The sequence below is a fragment of the Microcaecilia unicolor genome, chromosome 11 (genome assembly GCF_901765095.1).
Source record: "Microcaecilia unicolor chromosome 11, aMicUni1.1, whole genome shotgun sequence".
In the NCBI taxonomy this organism is placed as follows: Eukaryota; Metazoa; Chordata; class Amphibia; order Gymnophiona; family Siphonopidae; genus Microcaecilia; species Microcaecilia unicolor.
This window is the reverse complement of record NC_044041.1, coordinates 37,000,462-37,025,573: the sequence shown is the minus strand read 5'-3', so window position 1 is coordinate 37,025,573 and position 25,112 is coordinate 37,000,462. Positions and strand designations below refer to the sequence as shown.

The 25,112-nt window shown below is 44.5% G+C and overlaps 1 protein-coding gene across 1 annotated transcript in view; it reads left to right on the top strand.

Moving 5' to 3' along the window:
• Nucleotides 1-2,755: 2,755 nt before the first annotated feature.
• The window catches only part of LOC115479662 (4-hydroxyphenylpyruvate dioxygenase-like), a 60,325-nt gene continuing 37,968 nt past the window's right edge, over nt 2,756-25,112 (top strand). The window contains exons 1-5 of the mRNA XM_030217730.1: nt 2,756-3,337; nt 3,569-3,595; nt 4,799-4,861; nt 19,767-19,871; nt 21,473-21,515. Of these exons, the coding sequence (XP_030073590.1) occupies nt 3,335-3,337; nt 3,569-3,595; nt 4,799-4,861; nt 19,767-19,871; nt 21,473-21,515 (241 nt within the window). The 5' untranslated portion in view covers nt 2,756-3,334. The remainder of the gene's footprint in view (nt 3,338-3,568; nt 3,596-4,798; nt 4,862-19,766; nt 19,872-21,472; nt 21,516-25,112) is intronic.

The window sequence follows — 25,112 nt, the reverse complement described above, 5'->3', positions numbered from 1 at the left end:
CAAAACCCACTGTACCCACATCTAGGTGCCCCCCTTCAGCCATAAGTGCTATGGTAATGGTGTAGAGTTGTGGGGAGTGGGTTTTGGGGGGGATTTGGGAGGCTCAGCACCCAAGGGAAGGGAGCTATGGACTTCAGAGGTAGTTTGCTTTGTTTTTTTAATTGTTACAAGTGCTCCCTAGGGTGCCCGGTTGGTGTCCTGGCATGTCAGGGGGACCAGTGCACTACGAATCCTGGCCCCTCCCACAACCCAATGCCTTGGATTTGGTCGTTTTTGAGCTGGGCACCTTTGGTTTCCATTATCGCTGAAAAACGAAACCGTCCAGCTCAAATCCGCACAAACCCGATGCATTTGGCTGGCACAAACTGTATTATCGGAAAAAAGATGGACGCCCATTTTTTTCGAAAATACGGTCTGTCCTGCCCCTTCACGTACCTGTTCTCGGAGATAGACGCCCATGGAGATGGGCGTACGCGTTCGATTATGCCCCCCACGTATAGGAGAAAAAAAACCCTACTCTCCTACAGTGTTAAAAAAAAACCCCAAACTTCCAAAATCCTGGTATGAAATAATATAAACTTATGTAAAAATCTAAAAAAAAAAAAAAAAAATCTACAAAACCCTCACAAGAAATGATGCATGCAAATCACACACACTTCTGTGTTAGACCTTTCCATTTGTATTGACAATCTGTTCTTTTGCTACTCTGGCCTGTTATGATAGGGCATTCCATTTCCTTTCCCAATATTTATACTGTACACTGCTTTGACATATAATTTTTCAATTTTCTTTAATTTCTTGCATAGCTTTCAGCAGGGGCAGAATGACCATTTGGGCAACCAGGCAGTGCCCGAGGGCCCAGAGGCTCTGCCCGAATGCCCGTCTTTGCTGCTGCACACTACAGCCTTCCCCATTCCTACCTTGAAAGGAGCACCGTTGGTGATCTAGTGGCCTCTGCAAGGGGGAACACGTTCTTTCCTGCCTGCTGTGCTGCCACTGTTCCCCCTGCCCAGCACTGCCGTATTTTAAAAATGGCAGCTGAGACTCCCTGCGAAAGTTTCACGAGACTGTTGAGACCTGAGAGACTACCGTGGGAAGACTCGGCCGCCATTTTGAAAGCACGGTGGTGCCGGTGGGCAGGCGAATAGCAGCACGCCAGTGGGCCGGAAAGAACGTGCTCCCCCCACAGAGGCCAGTAGACCACCTGGGCCCTTCAGGTAGGAACAGGGCAGTGGGAGCATCAGTTGTGGTGGTAGGGGGGCAACAGCATGGCTGTAAGGGAGGTGTCAGGCAGTGCCCAGACCACTCTTAGTCCGCCCCTGGCTTTCAGGCTTGCAAGTAGTATATCTGTATGTTCATAAGAGGCAGTATAGCAAATATCACATTAAGGGGCCATTTTACTAAAGTTTAGTGCGTGCTAATGGACATTAGTGCACGCTAAATGCTACATGTCCTATTTCATAATTGTGGACCACGTGGCACTTAGCATATGCTAATATCAGTGTGCACCAAGCTTTAGTAAACAGGTCCCTAAATAACATTCTCAGCTGCCAGGAATCTTAGGGGCCAATGCTCAAAAGCTGCCATTAACAGCCACCTGCGTTTATAGCCATTGCTGAACTTACTGAACGTAGAACAGCAATCGATGCGCAAAGGAAATTGTATGCAAATGAGATGCATGGAAAGTCTGCAAGCAGTTCGATAGGTAAAGTGCCTAGCACATGTGCACAATGGTCTTGCAGTAAACATCAGTATTCTGTGTGTAATTCCCCGTTATGATGGGGATTACTATGGTATATGATGTGATGTAGAACTCTCCAGAGGTTGCTGAGGGGGAGGGGAGGATTAGAGGAGTAGGGATCCAGTCTAAGGGGGTGGGTTCTGAAAATAACTTGCAGAGGAATAGTGCTGTGTGTAATGATTGATAGTTGGGGAGGAGTTAGAGTTGATAAAACAGATTACAGTGGATAACACAGGGTCTTTGGTTGCCCAACCCCCCACCAGGACCCTTGGATAGAGGGGGGGTCCTGGAAAAGTAGAATAAACTCATGCTGAGTAAAGAAGTATCTGCTGCCCCTAAATTAGATAACTGTGAAGGAGTGTGGAGCTCTGGGTGGGTAAGGGGAACCCAGCCCAAGAGCAGGAACCAGAGCAGGGGAAGCTTGTTCAAGGCCAGGGTGCAGCTGGAAAAGTGCATTGCTGGAAGGACAGCTAGGAGGGTCTGTGCCTGAAGGAATTGGATTGCAATTTGGAATGGCAAGAGCAGCCTTGTGTAAATACTGAAAGTTGCAAAGAAAATCAAATTGGAAAGTGGTGGAGGTTGTAGTACATAATCTTGAATGGACAGGAGGTTTTCTACTGTACAGATGGAGTTATAAATGGTTCACTTGTGGCAGTAAAGTTCAGTTTGCATCAAATAAAATCCTTGGAAAGCTATGTAGTTCTTTGAAGCGGTTAGTGAAGACGTTTGCTCCCTGGATTGGTCCAAGCGAGAGAAACCTCACAAGAGATCCTGCCATAAAGCAAACTGTTTTTCTTGTGCATCATAGATGGACATCATATGCGTTCACGGAGGATTGCTTTCCTTTTTCTTTTTTGTTTTATTGTTCCAATACGCTTTTCTTCACTGAATGGTAAAAGCAGTGCTGAAACCCTTTGTGCATTTGTCGCACAATAATGTACGCGCAAAAGGGGCTAAAAAAAAACAGTCTAAATGAATTATTATAAGCCTGGTTTGAGCATTGGGCCCTCACAGATTATGGACAGAAACATGCTTTGAAGTGCCCGGGTTGTGCAGTAACTGAGGCAGTCTTCTGTGGATATCTAGATCTCAGAGCTAAGGAATGAAGAGGCCGTGAAAGTGAGCAAGTTTGAAAGCCCAGTGGGTATGCCACAGGGCACGTGTGAGAAGGGAGAGAAGAGGGTGTACATTAGCTTCACATAAACTCTGCTTTCTCTTTATCAGAATTTAACCAGTGATGCAGTCCAGAGATGACAAATCAAAGCAAGATATTTCAGGAATAGGAGCAAACTCCCAAGTTTATTTTGAATACCCCATACAAACATCATCTGGGCCATGAAGAAGAGCTGTAACACCAGTAGAATCAGATTTTTTTTTGTCCTGCATTCTCTATTAAATACAGTTCCCAATTACAAAATCTACATATTTATGAGCCTTCTGGGTCCAGTCTGGATTACTTGAGGCAGATCCTCAAATTACAAAGGTGATGGGCGTATGGGTGGAGGTGGAGCTGTCTCCAGTTACAGGGCTTTATCGAAATCTCAGATCTAGAGTCCGGCAGAGGTGCCAAACTCCCTCTTTTTTTGTTATACAATGGTAAGTTTACAAAATGTTCCTCTTTTCAAGGGTTTTTCTTTCAGCCACAATTTCAAGGTAACATCTTCAACTGAATGATACATACTTTCTGTGAGTTTTATTTATTCCCGAAGATGGTTATACATAGTACATTTAAAATTATTTAATGGGAAATTAATTTTATGTATTATTTTTTCAAGAAGGCTGGATCTTGATACTGTATTTTTAATACTTTTTCAACATAATTTCTAGACATCTTACACAGACAAAGGAGAGAAGGTAAGTGCAAGTTACAAATCTATTCTTTTTATTTTCCAGTAAAGCTTTAGTAAACATTTTACAACAAGGCAGAGATGAGGGCAATTGATGTGAAAACTGATGATAGGAGATTGTGCTTGCCTGACTTCTCTCTGGGCTGCAGAGGTGGGAACCTTACCTAGAATCTGAATTTACGCTTGCATAGGTGATAACCTTTTTATTTGACTAACTTAATGCATTTCTTGTCCAGCTTTTTGCAATCTAATACTCCCTTCATGGGATCAAAAACAAAATGATGATTCATATCGCCCGACAGCAGTGGCACTTTGTGCTGTTGTCGCCAGCACATCAGTTTTTGTGGGGGCACGTCCTGATGCTTTGGGCAGTATTAGCCTGGCAGCTTTGGGCAGTACTAGCCTGCCACTGTACAACTTCCTGGTAGTGTTGGCAGTGGCAGCTGAAAGTGCTGCCGTTGTCTGCAGCTTTTTCATTATACTGCAGTGCTCTGGATTTCTTCAGCTGGCAGGGTTTAGGGATCCTCGCAAGCTTAGCTATTTTTAATTTTAGTTTTGGTGGGTGGCAGGGGATGAGAGAGGGAATAGGAAAGGGAAGGTAAGGAGAGGCTGAGGAAACAGAGTGTTCATTGCCTAGTGCCTCCCCATGTTATCCATTGGCCCCTCAAAACTTTATTTCTAGCTACGCTACTGATTTATGAGCAATATCATTCTATGCTCTTGCCTTTTTTCTGTCTGATGAAGTGTTAGGACTTAAAAACTAGTAAAAACTATTAATTTTTTTTTTTTTTAGAACATGGTGAAACATACAGTCACTAAGAAGGCTTTTTTTCTTTTTTTAAAGGTCAGCATGTGCTGCAGAAAAGTGTAATATAGTTTCTGTGAGCTTTCTTAAGTTTAAGCAGTGTCTGGAGTCATCTGCTGGAGAAGTAATTTACTCAGCAATAATACAGATCTGAGAATTTGTTTTCAAGATATTAGTGACTACAGTAGACAGGATATTTCGGCGGAAGTATATAGTTTAAATCCTTGCTGTAGATATTTTGAATACAATTATGAAGGTGAAACCCACAGACAATATGACATTACTGTCACTCTAGGATTGCCCTTTTGTGGAGAAGGTTCTAGAAATAAAAATCATATGTGTCTGTGTAAATATATGTTTTTCTGAATAATGCAGAATTTGAATCTTTTACTTCCTACCTTTTAGCATGAAAGAGGCAGATTTGTCAGTTTCCATTCCATTACCTTGTGGGTTGGCAATGCGAAACAGGTAGGTTGCAAGTTTTCTTCTATGTTGGAATTCTACAGGAATACATGCATGGATTATTGTTTCGTAACAGAGCTATTTTAATCCCAGGCTTTCTATTGAGTGCTGAAAGGGGCGAGTCTGCTGTTGAAAAATGCTGACAACCCCACATCTGCAGTTAATTATAATCTCAGTTGCTGCATCTGGTGCTCCGACTTAGATAACGGGCATAGCTCCAGCTGTTGTAAGAGAGTGGAATGCTTCACACCACTGGATAGATATTTTGTATCGATTATTGTGGTGCAATGAGTAGACTGATTACAGTATATGAGGTTGGAAGGAAGGTATTGTTATCCCAAGCTCACAATTATGCAGAAACCCAAAGTTATTAAATATAGGAAGTCATGAAGTGGAATTATTGCAGGATGGTCGGCACCAGAGAGAGCGAGTTTAATATTTTCGAGTTTTATCAGTGAGAATTTTGTTAGTGTTTCCCATTCTAGTTCTAGAGGCACACCTTACTGGTTTTATTTTCTGTATAGCTGGAATGAAAAGGCATGAGAGAGATTTGTAAGCACTTGGGACATGCCTCATGCATACGCATTACAGATAGTGAAATTAGGGAACTCCTGGCTGGTGAGTGGATGGATTTTGTTAAGAAAAGAATAGCCGTACTGGGTTAGACCAATGGTCCATCTAGCCCACTATCCTGCTTCCAACAATGGCGAATCCAGATCACAAGTACATAGTAACATAGTAGATGACGGCAGAAAAAGACCTGCACGGTCCATCCAATCTGCCCAACAAGACAACTCATGTGTGCTACTTTTGTGTATACCCTACTTTGATTTGTACCTGTGCTCTTCAGGGCACAGACCATATAAGTCTGCCCAGCACTAGCCCCGCCTCCCAACCACCGGCTCTGGCATAGACCGTATAAGTCTGCCCAGCACTATCCCCGCCTCCCACCACCGGCTCTGGCACAGACCGTATAAGTCTGCCCAGCGCTATCCCTGCCTCCCAACCTCCAGTCCCGCCTCCCACCACTGGCTCTGGCACAGACCGTATAAGTCTGCCCCGCACTATCCCCGCCTCCCACTACCGGCTCTGCTATCCAATCTCAGTTAAGCTCCTGAGGATCCTTTCCTTCTGAACAGGATTCCTTTATGTTTATCCCACGCATGTTTGAATTCCGTTACCGTTTTCCTCTCCACCACCTCCCGCGGGAGGGCATTCCAAGCATCCACCACTCTCTCCGTGAAGAAATACTTCCTGACATTTTTCTTGAGTCTGCCCCTCTTCAATCTCATTTCATGTCCTCTCGTTCTACCGCCTTCGTATCTCCGGAAAAGGTTCGTTTGCGGATTAATACCTTTCAAATATTTGAACGTCTGTATCATATCACCCCTGTTTCTCCTTTCCTCCAGGGTATACATGTTCAGGTCAGCAAGTCTCTCCTCATACGTCCTGTTACGCAAATCCCATACCATTCTCGTAGCTTTTCTTTGCACCGCTTCGATTCTTTTTACATCCTTAGCAAGATACGGCCTCCAAAACTGAACACAATACTCTAGATGGGGCCTCACCAATGACTTATACAGAGGCATCAACACCCCCTTTCTTCTGCTGGTCACACCTCTCTCTATACAGCCCAACAACCTTCTAGATACAGCCACCGCCTTGTCACACTGTTTCGTCACCTTCAAATCCTCAGATACTATCACCCCAAGGTCCCTCTCCCTGTCTGAACCTATCAGACTCTCGCCACCTAACACATACGTCTCCCTGACAGAAACCTTAATAGTAGCAATATTCCATGCTACCAATCCCAGGCAAAGTTGCCAACTCCAGTTTTCCTAAAGCGGCAGCTCCCAAACTGTGCGCTGCGGCACCCTGGTGCGCTGCAGTGAACTCGCAGGGGTTCTGCGGCAAATCCTGAACTCTCAGTGCCACCTGAACTGCTGCTGCTCCCTCATTATGTCTCTTTGTCTCTTCCCTTCCCCGTGCCCTGTGAGTCCTGCATCTCTCCTTCTGCCGGCTCTCCTCTGTAGCCACAGGCCCCTGTACCTCTCTAGTAGCGACGATTGAGACAGTTTTCCACCAACATCGGAGCTGCCCTCTTCTCTGGAGCATCCCGCCTACTTTGATGCAACTTCCTGTTATTTGTGTAGGCAGGGCGTGCCTGAGATGCCCAGATGCTGACGGAAAACTTTCTTAATCATTGCTGCTGCTGGAGAGGTACAGGGGACTGGGGCTATGGAAGAGAGTTGGTGAGAGTGAGAGATGTAGGGCTCACTGGGAGTGAGGAAGAGAGACCTGATTGGAGGAGGAAGGTTGAAGGGGAGAGAAGTCAGACTGTTCAGGGGGTGGGCAGGCCTGGAAAAGAGAGGAAGAGACGTGGCACTCAAGTGGGGTAGGGTGGGCAGGGCAGGATAGTATGAGAAGAAAGGAAAAAAGAAGGGAGAAGCTGAATATAGGGAGAGACAAGGATAAAGAAAAGATGCTGGGCAGGGAGGAACATTGGGACAGGAAAAGGGAGAGCTGGAAACATAGGGGGGCAGAGGAGGCCCCCCAGGGCTGCTCCAGGTGAAGGTGAGCAGTGGAAAAAATGCAGGGGGGGCAGTAGAGTCTGTGGGGGGTGGAGACCTATGTGGCAAGAGGGGGGGGATGCCACAAAAAATTGCTCGGACACTAACGGTGCCGTGAACCGAAAAAGTTTGGGAACCTCTCTCCTAAAGAATTGGGTGGATTTTTAAAGTTGACCATGGGCACTTTTCAACAGTTGCGGGTTGTGACTTTTTGGGCAGCCGCACACTCATGTCAGTTGGTTCCAGCTCTGTCTGTAGTGCTCACCCTATTGGTCAAATTTGGAGCAGGAATGAGGCTTGGTGCATCTCAAGCTTCATTCCAGCTCCAAATTTGACCAACAAGGTGATGAGGTCATCAGCTGTGCTGCAGTGCTCAGCAGCACTGGACAGTGAGGCAGCAAGCAGAGCTGTGATTGACCACGTGGAGTGGATTTTGGAGGAGGCAAAGCAAGCGTACAGCAGCACATAGGTGAGGCAGTAGCTACAGACCGGAGGGGGGGGGGGGGATGACAGACCCCCCTTCCCCCACTCCTCACATTGCTATTTTTGATTGTTAGGCTATTTTTGGGCTGCTTTTGGGCACAAGTTGGGCGGGAACATTTTTCCCCAACTCTGATCCAGGGCAAACAGTGGCTTCCCCCATGTCTGTCTCAATATGGACTGTGGACTTTTCCTCCAGGAACTCATCCAAACCCTTTTTAAACCCAGATATGCTAACCGCTGTTACCAGATCCTCAGGCAATGAGTTCCAGAGCTTAATTATTCATTGAGTGGAAAAATATTTCCTCCTATTTGTTTTAAAAGTATTTCCATGTAATTTCATTGAGTGTCCCTTAGTCTTTACTTTTCTAAAGAGTAAAAAAATCAATTCACTTTTACTCATTCTACACCACTCAAGATTTTATAGACCTCAATCATATCCCCCTTTAGCTGTCTGTTTTCCAAACTAAAGAGCCCTATAACCTCTTTAGCCTTTCCTCATACGAGAGGAGTTCCATCCCCTGTGTCATTTTGGTTGCCCTCCTTTTGACCTTTTCTAATTCCGCTATGTGTTTTTTGAGAATTGAACGCAACACTCAAAGTGAGGTCACAACTTGCATCACTTTGCATTTGTCCACATTAAATTTCACCATCTTATTTGGATGCCCAGTCTTTCAATTTCCTAAGATCTTCCTGCAATTTTTCACAGTCCGCATGTCTTTTAACAACTTTGAATAGTTTTGTGTCATCTGAAAATTTAATCACCTCACTTGTTCTGATTCCCAGATCATTTATGTTAAGTAGCACCAGTCCCAGTACAGATCCCTGTGGCACTCCACTATTCACCCTCCTCCACTGAGAAAAATGATCATTTAACCCTACCCTCTGTTTTCTCCTATCTCATGACATTTTAGTTTTCTCATGAGTCTCTCATGAGGAACTTTGTCAAAAGCTTTTTGAAAATCTAGATACACCACATCAACCAGCTCAGGTTTATCCACATGTTTATTCACTCCCTCAAACAAATGAAGCAAAACTTCCCTTGGCTGAATCCATGTTGACTGTGTCCCATTAAACCATGTTTGTCTATATATTCTATAATTTTATTCTTTATATTAGTTTCCACTATTTTGCCCAGGACTAAAGTCAGGCTTACCAGTCTATAATTTCCCAGATTGTTCCTGGAACCCTTCCTAAAAATTGGCATTACATTGGCCATCATTGGTTTGGCTCTGTACATCTTCAAGGTTCACTGAGATTTCTTTCATTTCCTCCACCTCATCACCCTTGAAATCCATTTTTCTGGTACAGGTAGATCTCTTACATCTTCTTCTTGTCCTCCCTGAGTTCTCTGTGAGGGAATCTATAGGATGCTACCACTTCCTCACAGTATCAGGGGTCCTTAAAACCCTAGCCTTGCCCAAGGGGAAATTGACATGAGGGCGGTGGAGCCAGAAGAGCATGACCCAGGAAGCATAAAGGCTGGGCCAGAGACAGGTTAAAAGAGCCCAGAGGGAAGCAGTGACAGTCATTGCAGATGCCTCCACCCTGAAGCTGAGAAACTGCAATCACTATGTTCAGGTAGGCCAAGTTCAGACTGGAACCTTGAAGAGTTTGTTTTGACTTGGCCACCTGCAGGCCAGCCTTGCATGCCTGCTAGAGACTGTGCTGGTAACTCTGGAACCAGGGACCAGGCCAGAGACTAATAAGAATTGCTGCTTAGGACAAGACATTCATGTATGTTGTGGCTGTGCAGGAGCAGGCCACCCAAAGACACTGTTGTGCTTACAGAATTAGCTTTGGATGTTGTTTTCTCCCCTCCTGTGAAGTAAACAGGAGCTCTTCCCAAACACCTTTAATAAAATATTATTTGTTTTGACCGTAACTTATGGAGTATTTCACCCCCTCACCTGTTTCAGGAAACCACTAGATTCCTGCAGCATTCTATGCCTAGATTCTTGTGAGTCTTTACTTCCTGGTTGCTGCATGGCGCTGACAGATGATCTCACTTCCTGGCTATTTAAGGAAGTGCTGTACACTCCACCAGTGCTTCAGTAACAGGCTTCTAGAGTTGTGTTCGTTGCCTGGCCAATTGCTGCTTCCAGTCCTGCTTGTTCCAGTGTACCCACCCTGTGTGTTCTTGTCTCCAGCGTTGCTGTTCCAGGTACTCCCTGGCCTGCGTTGGGCCAGTCCCCAAGAGCTGTCTTAGAAGCCAGCCCCCAAGGGCTGTCTTAGAAGATTCCTTGGGGTTGGCTCTTAAGACAGCCCTTGGGGGGGTGTCTTCTAAGAGCCAACCTCTGGACTGCCCCTTTTGGGTTCCAGCCAGTCTACTAGGCACCACCTAGTCCTACGCTTCAGTCAGTCTGAGTCAGGTCCTGCCTTCTCCAGCTCCCAGATTACGCCAGGCGGTCCCATCAGCAACCCCCCATTAGAGCCTGGCATAGTGCTTATGCCGCACAGCTGGAGCCAACCTCATCACAGCCCAACAGCTCACCTTCCCCAACCATGACAGTTTGCTAAAGTCATACGCTAAGCCATAAGCTCAGTTGACAAGCCCCCTCTTCAATTCCTCTAGGACCTAGCCCAGGTGGTCCAACAACAGCAGGCTCAGTTACAACAGTTGATAGGAACCCTTCAGGGAGTTTGTGCACAGCTGACAGCGATGCATACTGCAGTTCCAGTGGTGCCTTCAGGGCCCTCCCCAGTGATCCTGCCTCCTCAGGTGCCCAGCTTCAGGTCACGATTCCACTATGCTTTGATGGAGACTCCAAGGCCTCCTGGGGTTTCATTAATCAATGCTTGGTGAACTTCGAACTTCAGCCTGCCTGCTTTTTGACTGACCACATCAAGGTTAACTTCATTGTTTCTCTCCTGTTTGGGCAAACATTGGCATGGGCATCCCCCCTGTGGGAGCAGGATCACCCAATTACGTCCAGCCTGTCGAACTCTCTTACCCATTTACGGCAGGCTGGAAGGGGGAAGAGAAAAAAGGGAGACACTGGTTGGAAGGGAGATGCTGGTTGGAAGGGTAAGGAGAGAGAGAGGGGAGATGCTGACCGGAAGGGTGGGGAAAGAGGGGAGATGGAAGTTAGGATGGGGAGTAAAAGAGGGGAGACACTGGCTGGAAGGATGGGGAGAGAGGGGACACATGGAATGGAAAATGGGTAGAGAGAGAGAGAGAGAAGATGATGGATGGAAGGATGGGGAAAGAAGAGGAGATGCTTTATGGAAAGGTAGGGAGAGAAAGAGGCGATGATGAGGAGAGAAAGAGGGGAAATGCTGGATGGAAGGAAGGGGAGAAAAAGACAGAAAATGATGGATGAAAAGAGGGGGAGAATAGAGTTAGTGAAAGTGGGGAATAGGGGAGAACCAAGGTGAGAGGAAGCGATGGAAAGCTGTAAGTAGACAAAGTAAAAAGAAGGAAATTAAAAACTGGATAGTAAGAATGAATTAAATCTGGACAGAGGCAGAAAAATAAATTGAAGAAAAAGGAGGAGAGATGAAAATGACAAATGGACAGGAAAACCTGGCAAGAGAGTTAAGAGAAGACGAAGGAAAGCAGAAACCAGAGACTAGGATCAACACAATTAGAAAAAGTAAATGGCCAGACAACAAAGGTAGAAAAGAAAGTGTTATCTTTAATTTAGGATGAAGTAATGTGGTAGTTGTGTTAGTAAAAGGTGTGAGCAAAAAATCCAAATAAATAAAATAAAGGTTAATAAGTACAAATAAAATATAAAATGAAAAATAGATGATATCTTTACATTGGACTAATTTTAATACCTTTTTGACTAGTTTTCGAGGTCTAAAACTTCCTGCCTCAGGTCAGGAGAGGATACCATAACAGCAGTATACTGTTTTGACCTGACCTGAAGCAGGAGCTTTTGGCCTCTGAAAGCTGATCAAAAATGTATTAAGTTAGTCCAACAAAAAGGTATCATCTTATTTTCCTTTTTTATTTATATCTGTTAATGTGTATTATACTGATTGGAATATGTCAGTTTTTGAAATTTGTGTCTATATTTTGCACAATATAGGGGAATGTGCATCACCATAAACTAAAGGCTAGCAGAGCCGAAGCCTTGTTGCTATTTGGCAACTTACCGCAGATACTAGACTGGGAAGCTAGGGCTGACTAGAAGCCAAGTGTAAAAGCACCTGCATTTATTTCCTGCAAATACTGTTCTGTTTAATATGTTGTATTATTGTGGTGTGCATTATTTTGATTTGTTGGTATGTAATTCCTGGAATATATTCTGTGTGTAACAGAGGTACTAGAGTACACATTGAAGAGAACCTTCCCTGCTGTGTTCAAAAATGTCTCTGATGTCCCCCCCCCCCCCCCACCCTAAGGATTTTAACGCCCCAGCTTAGCCCATCCCATCCCACCTTAGCTTCCCCAAACAGTTGAGTTGCTGACTGCCTATGCCTTTCTCTCTCCCTTCCTCTCCATCTCCATGGTCCAGCATCTCCTTGTCCCTTCTCTCTTCCTATCCCAGAATCCAGCATCGTCCCTCTCTGTAACCCCCCCAATTCAGCATCTCCTTGTTCCCTCTCTCTCCCTCACTCCCCACAGTCCAGCATCTCCCCTCTTTCTTAACCTTCCTTCCCCTGCCAGTCCAGAATTTTCCCATCCCCTCTCTCTTCCCTTCCACCCCTATGGTTCAGCATCTATCCCTGTCTCTTTTCTCTCACCATCTCCTGAAGTCCAGCATCTCCCTATCTCCTTTCTTCCTTTTCACCCCCTCCGATTACAGTATCTTCCTTCTGTCTCTTGCCCCCTCCCCAGTAGCCCAGCATTTCCCTCTTCTTTATTTCTTTTTAGGGCTTGTGGCAGTGGCAGCAGTAAAGGAGATGGAGGAAAGAAAGAGAAGTGTGGGACCTTTTGAGGACATGCATGTGCTGAAGTTCTGATGTGGCCCTGCCCCTCAGTAGCAGGACACTGCATCAGAAGGGGCAGAGATGCATTGGACCTTCAGCATGCGCATGCCCTGGTACCCGGTCAAAATAGCCCCGACAAGACAAATACGTTACCTGGAGACTAGAGAAAGGGGTGGACTTGGATGCCCCTAGACTGATAATTTCACCGTTGTTCTAGATTGAGATATGGGATTTGTTAGCTTGCCCGATTTACAAGTTATAGAGATCATTGGCAGAATAAAGGGAGGGAGGGGGGAGGGGTTGGGATGTTATTGTAATTGTTGATTACTAGCTGGTGCTATAAACGCATCAGATATGAAAAAAAAATAGCCCCGACATAATAGCCCCTGACATAACAGCCACTGTCAAAACGGCCTACCCACAATATAGCCCTTGACAAATTAACCCCCGGACAAAAGGGCCCGGTCAGACTGCCCAGAATATGGCACTGCACTTTTTTTTTTTAATGTTTTAACTGTTTTATTGATGTCACAGTTTACAACATGCATAGATCAATAAACATATACTTAATACTGATCTCTGTCTTCTTTAACAAAACCTTTAACTGAAGTGTCATCAAACTTTTCTGTGAATTTTTCTCCCTCTCCCCACCCCCCATCCCCCCTATACCCTTGCTTTAATGTTTGTCACATCAACATAATTCAAATAGGCATACATATCATTTTTTAACTTTCCGTTCCTCCCCCCCCCAGTGAGTGAGTTCACCAATAGGCTGCGAGCTCTGCCTGATAGAGCCTGCACATACAGTTCCCAGACTTCCCAGAAACGTTGTTTACTTCTAGGGCTACTGTTCATAGCACGTGCTTCCATCCGCACCAGGGAATGAAGCGAACTCCTCCACTGCCAAAAGGATGGTCCTATTTCTTGTGTCCAGTATTGTAAAATACATTGTTTCCCAATAATGAGTGCCTTATATATAAATAAGCTTTCTTTGTATCGCATAATTGACCCACTTCCCGTCAGTCCTAACACAACAGTTTTAGGCGTGAGCCCAATCTTCTTATGCAGCAGAGCCTCGCAATATTCCAGCACTGGACCCCAAAACTTTTTAATAACAGAACATCCCCAAAACATGTGATACAGTGTTGCTCTCTGAAAATTACATTTACTGCAATATGTTGCTTGCAGTCTACCTGCATAATAAGCCTGTATGGGAGAGAAATATGCTCTCAGAATGATTCTAAATTGTATCTCCCTATGTCTGGCACTAGTCACTTTATGTACAATCTCCTTCAATGACTGGGCTATATCTCCACTGCTAATCTCTACCCTCAAATCCTCAGACCATCGTCTAGCCACTGCCTCATAGCTTCGGTACGGGGCAATCATACTTAGCTGTTTATACAGTGTTGACACCGAAGTCTGTTCTCTTCCCTGAGGCAGAAACAAATTCACCAGTAGCTCATACATCCCTCTATCACATCTTTCTCTATGTAAGTGCTCAATATAGCTATGAAGCTGATAATAATCATACCATGTCACATTCTCTACTCCCACCATATCCTCTAGGGCCTCCCTGGATATAGCCTTCCCCGTTTCTTGCATGACATCTGCCACTAATACCACTCCTTCCTGTGCCCACTTTATTAATTTCGGGTGAGCATTCCCTGGTTCAAATGCTCCATTCCCAACTAGTGGGAGGAGATCCGTACACCGTGGGTTCTTATTTAGTCTCCTCAATATGTATTGCCATATACTTCGCATTGGGTGTAATAAAATATGATGGCGCCATTCCTTAGGTAACATTTTACCCTCAACATGTAACATATAATAGGGATGATATGGTTTAAACAATGCACACTCAATATTCCATGCCGTGTGCTCTTCTGTTTCCAAAACCCAATCCGCTAGGTGCCGAGCCAAGCAGGCCCAATTATATTGCTTAATATCGGGCAGCCCCAAGCCTCCCTCTGTCCTTTTCCCATAAAGATAGTCCAATTTAACTTTAGCCTTTTTCCCACTCCAACAGAACCTAGACATCATTCCTCGAAGCTTCTTTATATCTTTAGTCTGTAATACTATGGGCAGCTGTCTTAGTACATATAGCCATTTTGGAAAGAGCATCATTGCATACAAACCAACTCGCCCACTTAATGTTATAGGTAGCCCCTCCCATACTGCTAACTTATCTCTCGTATACTGTAGTAACTTGTCAACATTCTGTCTATATAATCTACTCAGGTCTCCAGTTAGTGTTATGCCTAGGTATTTAAACTCCTTATTCGCCCATCGCAGTGGAAACTTTCCCTTCCATTGCTCCCTTACCGTATTGGTTGTGGGCAATCCCTCTGATTTTTGAAAATTCAATTTAAATCCCGAGAAGGCCCCATATTCTTCAAAAACCTCCATCAACACCGGCAGCGATCTCTCCGGTCTAGCTAGATGAACCAAAATGTCATCGGCAAACGCCGAGATTTTAAATTCTCTGGTTCCCAATTTTATACCTTCAATCTCAGTGTTACCCATAATTTCCCTGATCAAGGGGTCCAACGTTATAGCAAAAAGTAAAGGGGACAGAGGGCATCCCTGTCTGGTTTCTCTATTAATTACAAAGCTTCGAGAGTACGCTCCGTTGACCAACACTCTCGCCATAGGGTTCTTATATAATATGGAGATTGCTTGTGTGAAATAGCCTTCAAAGCCATATGCCCTTAATGATGCAAACAGGAACTCCCACTCAACCCGATCAAACGCCTTTTCGGCATCGAAACTGATAAAGAGGGAATCCCCACCTTCCCTGCGCACACTCTCCATTGATGCCAATATCAGCCTAATATTTTTCCCACTCTGTCTCCCTTGCACAAAACCTACCTGAGGGGCCGCAACTATGCTCGGTAACACTTTTGCCAATCTCGAGGCCAAAATTTTAGCCAACAACTTGGCCTCATAGCTAATCAAAGAGATTGGTCTGTAAGAATCTGGTAAGGTCGGATCTCTCTAGGGTTTCGGAAAGACCATTATATCCGCTAGTCGCAAAGACTGCGGAAGCTCCCCTAATTCAACTGATCTATTAAAGGCCTTAGTCAAGGGGTCTCCTATGTCCTGCATTAAGATTTTATATAATTCAGCCCTAAATCCATCTGGCCCCGCAGCCTTATGTAATGCACTGCCTTTTATTTCTCTAAGGACCTCATCCGTCTCAATCGGTTTGTTTAGCTCCCTCTTCTGTTGCTCTGAGATCTTTGGCTTAGTGACATTCTCTAGATATATATCAGGATCTAAATCATCATCATCATTTTTAGCATATAGCCTAGCATAGTAATCCCTAAACACATCTCGTATCTCTATGTCATTATGTACCAGGCCTCCCATCCGTGTCTTAACCACCAACACTCTCCTCTGCCCCTTCGCCTTCCTCACTAGACCTGCCATCATCTTCCCTGGTTTGTTGCCAAACCTATATAGTTGATATCTATAGTATTCAGCAGATTTACTTGCTCGCTGATGTAACAGCTCATTTAGGGCTACCTGGGTGGCTAATAATTGTTCTCGGGTATGATTTGTGGACTTTTGTCCATACGACCTCCTCAATTGCACCAACTGTTCCCCCAATCTGATGATCTCTCGATCTCTCTGTTTTTTCTTTCTGACACTGTACGCTATAATCTCACCCCGTAAAACAGCCTTCCCAGCTTCCCAGAACAGTATCGGTGTATCTACATGAGATGCATTATGTAGTGTATATTCTTCCCATTTCCCCCTAATATATGTCCAAAAGTCCTGATCATAATACAGGTCCATGGGAAATATCCATCTAAACTGTCTACTTTGTGAATTCTGATCTTTAAATTCAACAAATATTGCCGCATGATCCGATATAATCGTAGGATCAATTGCAGCCTCTGAGATGCCTGCAAAACTTTCTTCATCTATCAGTAGGTAATCTATTCGTGATTGCGTGTGGTGGGCCCTAGAGTAGTGCGTATAGTCTTTGGTATTTGGGTTTAAAACCCTCCACACGTCAACCACTCCCAAGGCTCCACACATCAGATTGATACCTTTATCCATCTCCCCTATCGCACCTGCTACATTATGTGATTTATCCATGGTGGAATCCGCTACCACATTGAAGTCCCCCCCAATTATCCTCTGCGGAACATTAAAGTGCTGTATCTTGCTGATGAGAGTATGGAAGAATTTCTTACAGTACACATTAGGGGCATAAATATTACTGATAAGGTATGTAGTGTCATTCACCTTGACCTGTGCCAAAATGTATCTCCCTTCAGGATCAACACACATCTGCCCCACCTCGACCTGAAGGGATTTGTGGAACAATATCACCACCCCGGCCTTCTTCCCCACCACTGGGGCCTCCAACACTGTCCCCACCCACCAGGTTTTGAGTTTGTCATGCTCCTGAGACGATAAATGTGTCTTCTGGAGGAGTGCTATATCTGCCTTTTTCTTTTTAAGACTATGAAGTATTTTCTTTCGTTTAATGGGGGATGAAATACCTCCCACATTCCAGGAGTATACTTTTAGTCCCATCAATCTCCTATATCTCTCTCTTGCATCAATATATGTTCCACATCTATAGGAATGCAGTCATGGTGTCCCAGCAGCACCACTCCTACTATTCTTTTCATCAGCCACTCATCATTCAGCTCACTCACGTACCTCTTCTGACCCCATATACCTAATCGAAATTCTGTTAACCAAACCCTGAATTTCCCCCATCCTCCCACCCACCCCCCTCTCTCCCCCCTATCTCCCATCCTTTAAATCCTCCCTCCCTCCCTCCTGTTCAAAGAACTAGTCACTTATTAACACCTGCACTCACCCTGCAGTTACCGTTTACCCATCCAACCCTTTCCAGGCCCCGCAACCTAACCATTCACAATTTTACAGGTCACTTCTCATATACCAGTCTTTGATCATCTTCTTTTTCATCGGCCAGGAAATAGTTCAACGATTCCAAGCTGGATCTCAGTTCTATGTGATCATTCAGCCGTATTCTGCAGGTCGCCATGCCATGCCCATAAGTCTGCAGAAATCCAACATTTTATTCCTCGGTCCATATCCGTTTCCCCTGTTGTCATGTTATGTATTGTCTCGTCCGTAAGACCCCTTATCTTCAAGCTCTGTTCATATCATACAATAAGTTACAACTCAATCCTTCAGTATTCAAGACTTGGAGAACTCATGTCAGCCCCCCTAAAGTAGCTCTCCATGTTAAGATAGACCCAAATAATTCACTGTCCTGAGTTTATCCACTATATGCTTCTATAGTTGTATCCTTCCTCCTGGAGGGTCTATTCACCCCCATGTTGTTGGATATATGCTTTAGCTGCTTCAACTGTGTCGAAAAATTTTGTGGCTCCATTAATCGTGAGGCGCAGCTTAGCAGGATATAGAAGCGCAAATTTTATTTTTTTTGTTGAAAAGATCCGTACATAAAGGCGCGAAGGACTTCCTCCTCATTTGCACCTGCTGTGAGTAATCCTGAAAACAAAGGATCCTCTTATCTTGATAGGTGAGGGTACTACCTCCTCGTATCGCGTCCAGAATATGTTGTTTATGACGAAAGTTAAGAGATTTTAATATGACCACTCGCGGCCTGGTCACTGGCTGTCGCAGAGGCCCAACTCTATGAGCCCGTTCAACACAAAATCTCTGTAATTTGTCCTCAATGTGTAAAGACTGCAGCAGCCATTCCTCTAGAAAGGTAGGCAGATCTTTATCCAAGAGCGATTCTGGAAGTCCAACCAGACGCAGGTTATTTCGCCTGCTCCTATTCTCCACATCATCGATCTTTGTCTCCAAATCCTGGACCCGCCGCTTTAATTTCTTATTAATCTCCTTCTGCGCCCCCACAGTCTCCTCCATCTCTGAAATCCGCTGTAGACCTTCATCTAGCTCCAGATTCATACTATCAATACGCTCATGAGCCTCCTCCGTCCGATCAAACAATTGCTGAAGTTTCTTATCCAACGCCGCCTCGACCGCAGCTGTTACCTCGGCCGTAATCTCCGTCAGCCATGCGGATCCCACCGCTAGTTCTCCGGGATCACGCTGGTCGGCCATCTTGTTATCAGGCAGTTTCGATTTGTCTCGCTCTCTCCTCACCGTTTTCGCTGCCATTCTGTTGTTCTCTGCCAGATCTTTGATCACTAATCGTTCTCTCACCTTATATGAGCAAGGCTGTAGCGTTTCGCACCTTGGGTACGCCAAATTATCAGATTTTCGGGTGAATGTGCGCGGAGCCTAGCTTTCCAGCGTCAGCCCTGCACCATGGCGTCACGTGACCCTCGCACTTTTTTTCCTAATAATCTTACCTTGCCAAACAGGATAAGGTTGTTAAGACTATGAAAATGATGACAATATTGTTGTTGTTTTTTTTAATTAGCATGTTGATGGAAGAATAGTTTCCTTAAACAGCAGAACAGATCATGAATACCAGTTGGTAGCTATACAATTTTGTTTATATATGCTTTATACAATGCAGTGCTGGTAGGAGCCTTTATCAGTGAAGATTTCACTTGTAGTTTATCATCTTTTTTTGTGATGTGTTATTTTTTTCTAGGGGGCTATTTTATCAAGGGTTATTTTGTAAGAGGGGCTATTTTGTTAGGGGCTGATTTGTCAAGGGCTATTTTGTTACAAGGCTGTTTTGTCAGGGCTATTATGTCGGGGTGCCGCTTGCCCTCGAAGGTTCCATGCCACCACTGAGTTCCATTTTTGCCTGCTGCCCACCACCTGCCACTAATTATGGGTTTGTCCAAGTTGCTGTGCTATATCACCCTCTCAGAGCTGCTCTCTGTGATCATGGAGCATAGGGATTGTGCATGGAATATTCCATAGAGACACTTGAGATGGCAAAGCACAGGGAGGCATCAAAGAAGCTTTGGATCAGCTTTGACTTTTGTTTTACATTAATGGTATTTCAATATTTATAACATGCTGCTCTCCCTTCAAAGGCGGCTTCATTTTATTGCAACAAGATGGGATTTGAACCATTGGCCTACAAAGGCCTAGAGACCAACAGCAGAGAACTGGTGTCCCACGTGGTGAAACAGGACAAGGTAAGGTCATGAGCTGGAGGGGCAATGATTGCGAAACTGCTCTGTGAATTGTCCCACAGGTCAATATTCAGATTCCAGAAGTCAATATTCATTGAAACACCACGGCATCTGAAGTTAAATCCAGATATTCAGTGCCAACTGCTATCTGTATAGTGGCACTAAATATCTGGGTATAATGGGCAGAGCTGCAATATTGAGCGCAGATGGCTGGATAACCATCCGAATAATGGAGGGTAGCTTTTCTTGCTCTTCTGCGTTATCTGGATGGTTATCCGGGTATCGGTGCTGAATATTGCTGGCCTCTAGTTAGCTCCAGGCTCCACCCCTGAGCAATTCTGGTGCTATCCAGGTAGCGTTTGAGCAATCTACAGAGATTTTCAGCACCATTATCCAGATAATGCCTCTGAAAATTCAGGCATGTCCTCAGCCTGAGGCACTTATCCGGTTAGCCAAATCAGCTAAACTCTCTGGGAATTGGGAAGTGCCCACAGTACCTGAACATAACTTGCCTTGGGCTACAACTGAAAAGGCATGAGCAAAATCCAAAAATAAACCCCTCAAAATATCTGGATGCCCAGAATGAGATGACCCCAAGAACTAGGTCTGTGCTATAAAAAATAAATATTAATTGCTTGTCATGTTGAGCTTGTGGTCATATTTTTATCTTATCATTTTGTTTCATATTTAAAATGGCATCAGTCCAGGTCCCTCTCTCCCCCCACCAGCCCTTTTCCACTTTTCTATTAAAAAAAGTTAAGTTTAAGTATCGGTACCTGTTTGTTTTTTCCTCTCACTCACTCCATCTTCAACCAATCTGTGGTCACAATTTGGCTCAGGCTTCTGGCCACCCCATCCCTTATTCACCACTTTGCCTCCTCAGAAATCCCAAAACTCCATACACAGATTTGGCAGGAGGACTTCTTTTACTTGTTGTAGTCCAGCATCCAGCATGAGTCTGACATTGCCAACCTAGTGTAGAGTCACTCGACAATACAGTGCTACACTAACTCTTTAAACACAAGAAAAAGATGGTCCTTGAGACAGTTTAGAAAGCAAGAGTGGTGAGCTTGAACAGAAAAGTCCACAAGCTGGTTATTCGGAAACTGATACAAGCTGATATATTATCGTACCTCTTAGCTGATAAGAACTATTAAGAAATTGGAAAGAAATATATATGTTTAAGTCATTTTTATTGGTAAACAGCATATGAGAGATATACATTGTATAACTTCTTCTGGGTCAACTATTATTCACATTGGTCCATGGTTTATTAAACAGAGATTTTAATTTTCACCCCCCCCCCCCCCCCCTCTTACCTAATTCTAACATTTCCTTTTAAGTCTAAAATATTAACTTGGTAGTAAACATCAGATCTGAAGTCTCTTGTCCTCCCTCCCGGAAAGAAATATATATAAAAACATTTTTTTTAAACCTAAGAAAAATGGATATATCTTAAGAAACCACACATAAAACAGTGTGATGGTGATTAATGTATCTTTGGGTCCACTTTTGAAAATCTGAAGAGATAACATTTAGTAATAATTATTGAGCAGGATATTTGGAATGCATGCCATAAGCTATATTTATTGTTTATGTTTCAGATAATATTTGTCTTTGTTTCTGCTCTCAATCCTGGAAACCAAAGTAAGTAAAATAAAATAGATAGATGAACACAACAAAGTCATCTTTGAGTGTTCATCCCTGCATGCAGAAGTGAAATCTAGCACCAGTACAAAAGACATCTCTTCCAGTGTTCAGAACCCTGCACGCAGAAAGTGAAATCTAGCACTACTGCAAAAGGCATCGTTTTAAGGGACAGATACACTAAACCTAAGGAGCCAGCAACGTGGCTTTTAAACTAGTTCTAGCCAGTTTAGCGAGCAAGGAGTAAAACGTGGCATGCACAAAAGGGCTCTCTCCTATCATGGTATTAGCTAACGAAAACGGAAATCAAAGCTATTATAATGAGCTAATTACTACACAGATGTGCTAGAAAGGCAGTGCACAGCCATTTTCCAACTGGAGGCACAGACGCAAACCCTACCTTCAGCACTGAAATCTTAACGTGAGGTCTGGAGCTCTCGTTAATGCCTAAATTCAGCAAAGTGCCCATGAACAAGAAGCAAACTAGCAGCCACCGTGACCCTCCTCCGTCTGATTTCTGGTGTTTCTTATCTCCCAAAGTAAGATGTGGAGGGTTGCAGAACTGTGCTGAGGATCCACATGGAAAATGTATTAAAATGGTCACAGCGCTATTGCCGGTGGGTTGATTAAGCTGTGAGCTAGAAATATGAACAAAATCACTGCAGCTCGGAACCAGTCACCCCCCCCCCCCCCCCCACCCGGGAGCTCCCTGCTCCTGCCATTCCAGCTGGTCTCTCTCATCCAGTCACAGCGCTTTTAGCTGACACCAGTGTCAGCTAAACGCACTATGATTGGCTGGCAGGCAGGCACTTCGAGGCAGGAGGCAGGCAGGATCAGAGGCTGTAGATGGCTATTATACACACAGCTCGAAGTGCCTGCCTGCCAGCCAGTCGTAGTGCGTTTAGCTGACACTGGTGTCAGCTAAAAGCACTGTGACTGAGAGAGACCAGCTGGAATGGCAGGAGCAGGGAGCTCCCGGGGGGGGGGGGGGGTGACTGGTTCCAAGCTGCAGTGATTTTGTTCATATTTCTAGCTCACAGCTTAAGGCACTTCGAGGCAGGAGGGAGGCAGGAGGCAGGCAGGATCAGAGGCTGTAGATGGCCATTATACACGCAACTTGTCTGCGTGTATGAAGCCGCCTGTGGCATGCGCAGAGCAGCCACGCTTAATGTATGGCTGCTCTGCGCATGCTCAACTGACCAACTGGCAGGAAGGAAATCGCATGCAAATGTGCTAACAGCGAGCAGCTCATTTGCATGTGATTTCCTTCATGCATCCCCGTTGTTTTTCAAATTGGTACGCAGCAACGGGGGGGGGGGGGGGGGGGGGGGGTCAGTAAGGGAAGGGCTTTAACGTTTTGTTAGTGCATCTGGCTGTGAGTGTTCACAATCCTGCATGCAGAAAATACAATGTAGCACTAGCACAAAAGCTTGTAACACTGCTGAAATATTGCTTCTACATTTCTCTGGAGCTGTGCTAGCAAACAGGATTGAATTGAGGAGGGCAAGGTAGGAAGCAATCTCTCAGCATTCCAGGCTCCTTAGATTCATAGTGTAGACTTAACTAGAGCTTCATATTGGGTAAATTTTACTAGGCCTGCCAATTTGCTAAAACACCACTGAATTGTCCTCATGCATTTAAAGGTTAAGGGACTAATGGACACTTAAGTGCAGAAATCTTTTTGTGGTACCACATGTTAAATGCACAGGCTAACAGGCTGTGCACTAGTTGTTGTGTTGTAACACAGAAAAAATTCTTTACCAGACCTGATGAGAAGGCAGTAAGTGCACCCGTGCTAACTGCACAAGTGACAGCATATGGTAAAGTACTATATGCACCAGCTGCAATGTGCAGTCAATGCCCATTCTCCACCCATTTCCCACCCCTTAACATGGCAGGTAGTTAGCATGCAAATTAGCATATGCTGTTAGCATAGTAACTATTATATGCTGGTATGATAGCATACGCTAATTTGCAAGCTAACTACATGCTAAATCCAGTGCTGAGAATGAAACTAAACGTCAACATCTTAATTTCCCAGTGAACAACTAGAGGAATGATTCAGACCTAACTTGCTCAGGTACAACTTTCTATGCTGCGGTCAGTCTTTTAAACCAACAACGACTGCAGAATTTATATAACAGGAAGATAGAGTCCAATTATACATTTTTGCAAGATTTTCTAGGAAGGATGCTCTTAGGAGGGAGCCTAGGAACCAGAGAGTTAATTAAGGTTGAATATTTCTATATTTTTGATACTGTTTCACATTAGTTGTATTATTAGGTTTCAATTTACTGTTTTCAAGTTTACCTCATTTATTGTATTTAGTTTATTCTTGGTTATTTTACTATTGTTATACTGTTAACAAAATTGTAAGTTTTATGTTAAACTGTATCTGTTGTATACCTCCTTGGGTGAATTTCTTCATAAAGGTGGTTAATAAATCCCAATAAATAAATAAATAAATAGGGTTCCTAATATTCTTGCACCAGTTCTAAATCCAAATGAGAGACCTGGCCTGTGTTCACTCATTCTTTTCTCAGTAGAAGGTGATAGAAACAGTGGTATTGTAGGACTGAGGGCCAGATGCACTAAACTTAACGAGCCAGCAACATGGTTTTTAAACTGGTTCTAGCCAGTTTAGCGCGCAAGTAGTAAACTGGGACATGCACAAAAGGGTTCTCCGAGCCATTTTCCTGTCACGGTAGCAGCTAACAAAAACGGAATGCAAATGAGCTAATTTTTATTATAATGTGAATGCGATGCGATGCACTACCGTTTCTGACTCCATGCACAAAAGCAGTCCTTATTTACCTTTACCGTGGAAATTTTAACGGGAGGTGTGGACTTGCCGGTTCTTCATTATTGCAAGTAGGAGAAGGGGAGAAACAAGGCAAGGAAGATGGAGCACAAAAAAATTAAAAAAGTTTAACAGCTTACATGCAGCTTCTTTGCGTGTATGAAAGCCTTGCCACATATGTTTCTTTTTCAAATTACATTTACTGGCAAGAAATGGGGGGGGGGGGGGGGAGTACTGAAATGTAAAGTGTAAAAGTAATGGTGACTTACCAAAAATGTAAGGAAGTTAAGGGTCCATCAAAGAAACAGCGTCTGTGGGACACGGGCTTGGTTCCACCCCCAGCTGTTCCTGCTACTTCCTTCTATTGGCCGGCTGACATCCTAGAACGCTCACCTCCCTGAAGATGGACTCTCATTGGCTGGCTGCTGTCCCTACTCCTCCTCCCTGCAGGGCTTTCCTGATGACATCGCTTTAGAGCTGTGAACTGATTGGATCTGAACTTCCTGGTGTCCCTCTCCACAGAGAGGGGCTAAACCAATTGGACAGCATCAGCCTGGGATGTCCCGCCCACTCATTACTGGAGGGGGACACCAGAAACGTCAGATCCAATCAGTTCACAGCTCTAAAGTGATGTCATCAGGGAAGTCCTACAGGGAGGAGGAGTTGGGACAGCAGCCAGCCAATGAGAGTCTGTCTTCAGGGAGATGGGCGTTCTAGGATGTCAGCCAGCCAATAGAAGGAAGCAGCAGGAACAGCTGGGGGTGGAACCAAGCCCTGATGCTGCTGATTCCTCACAG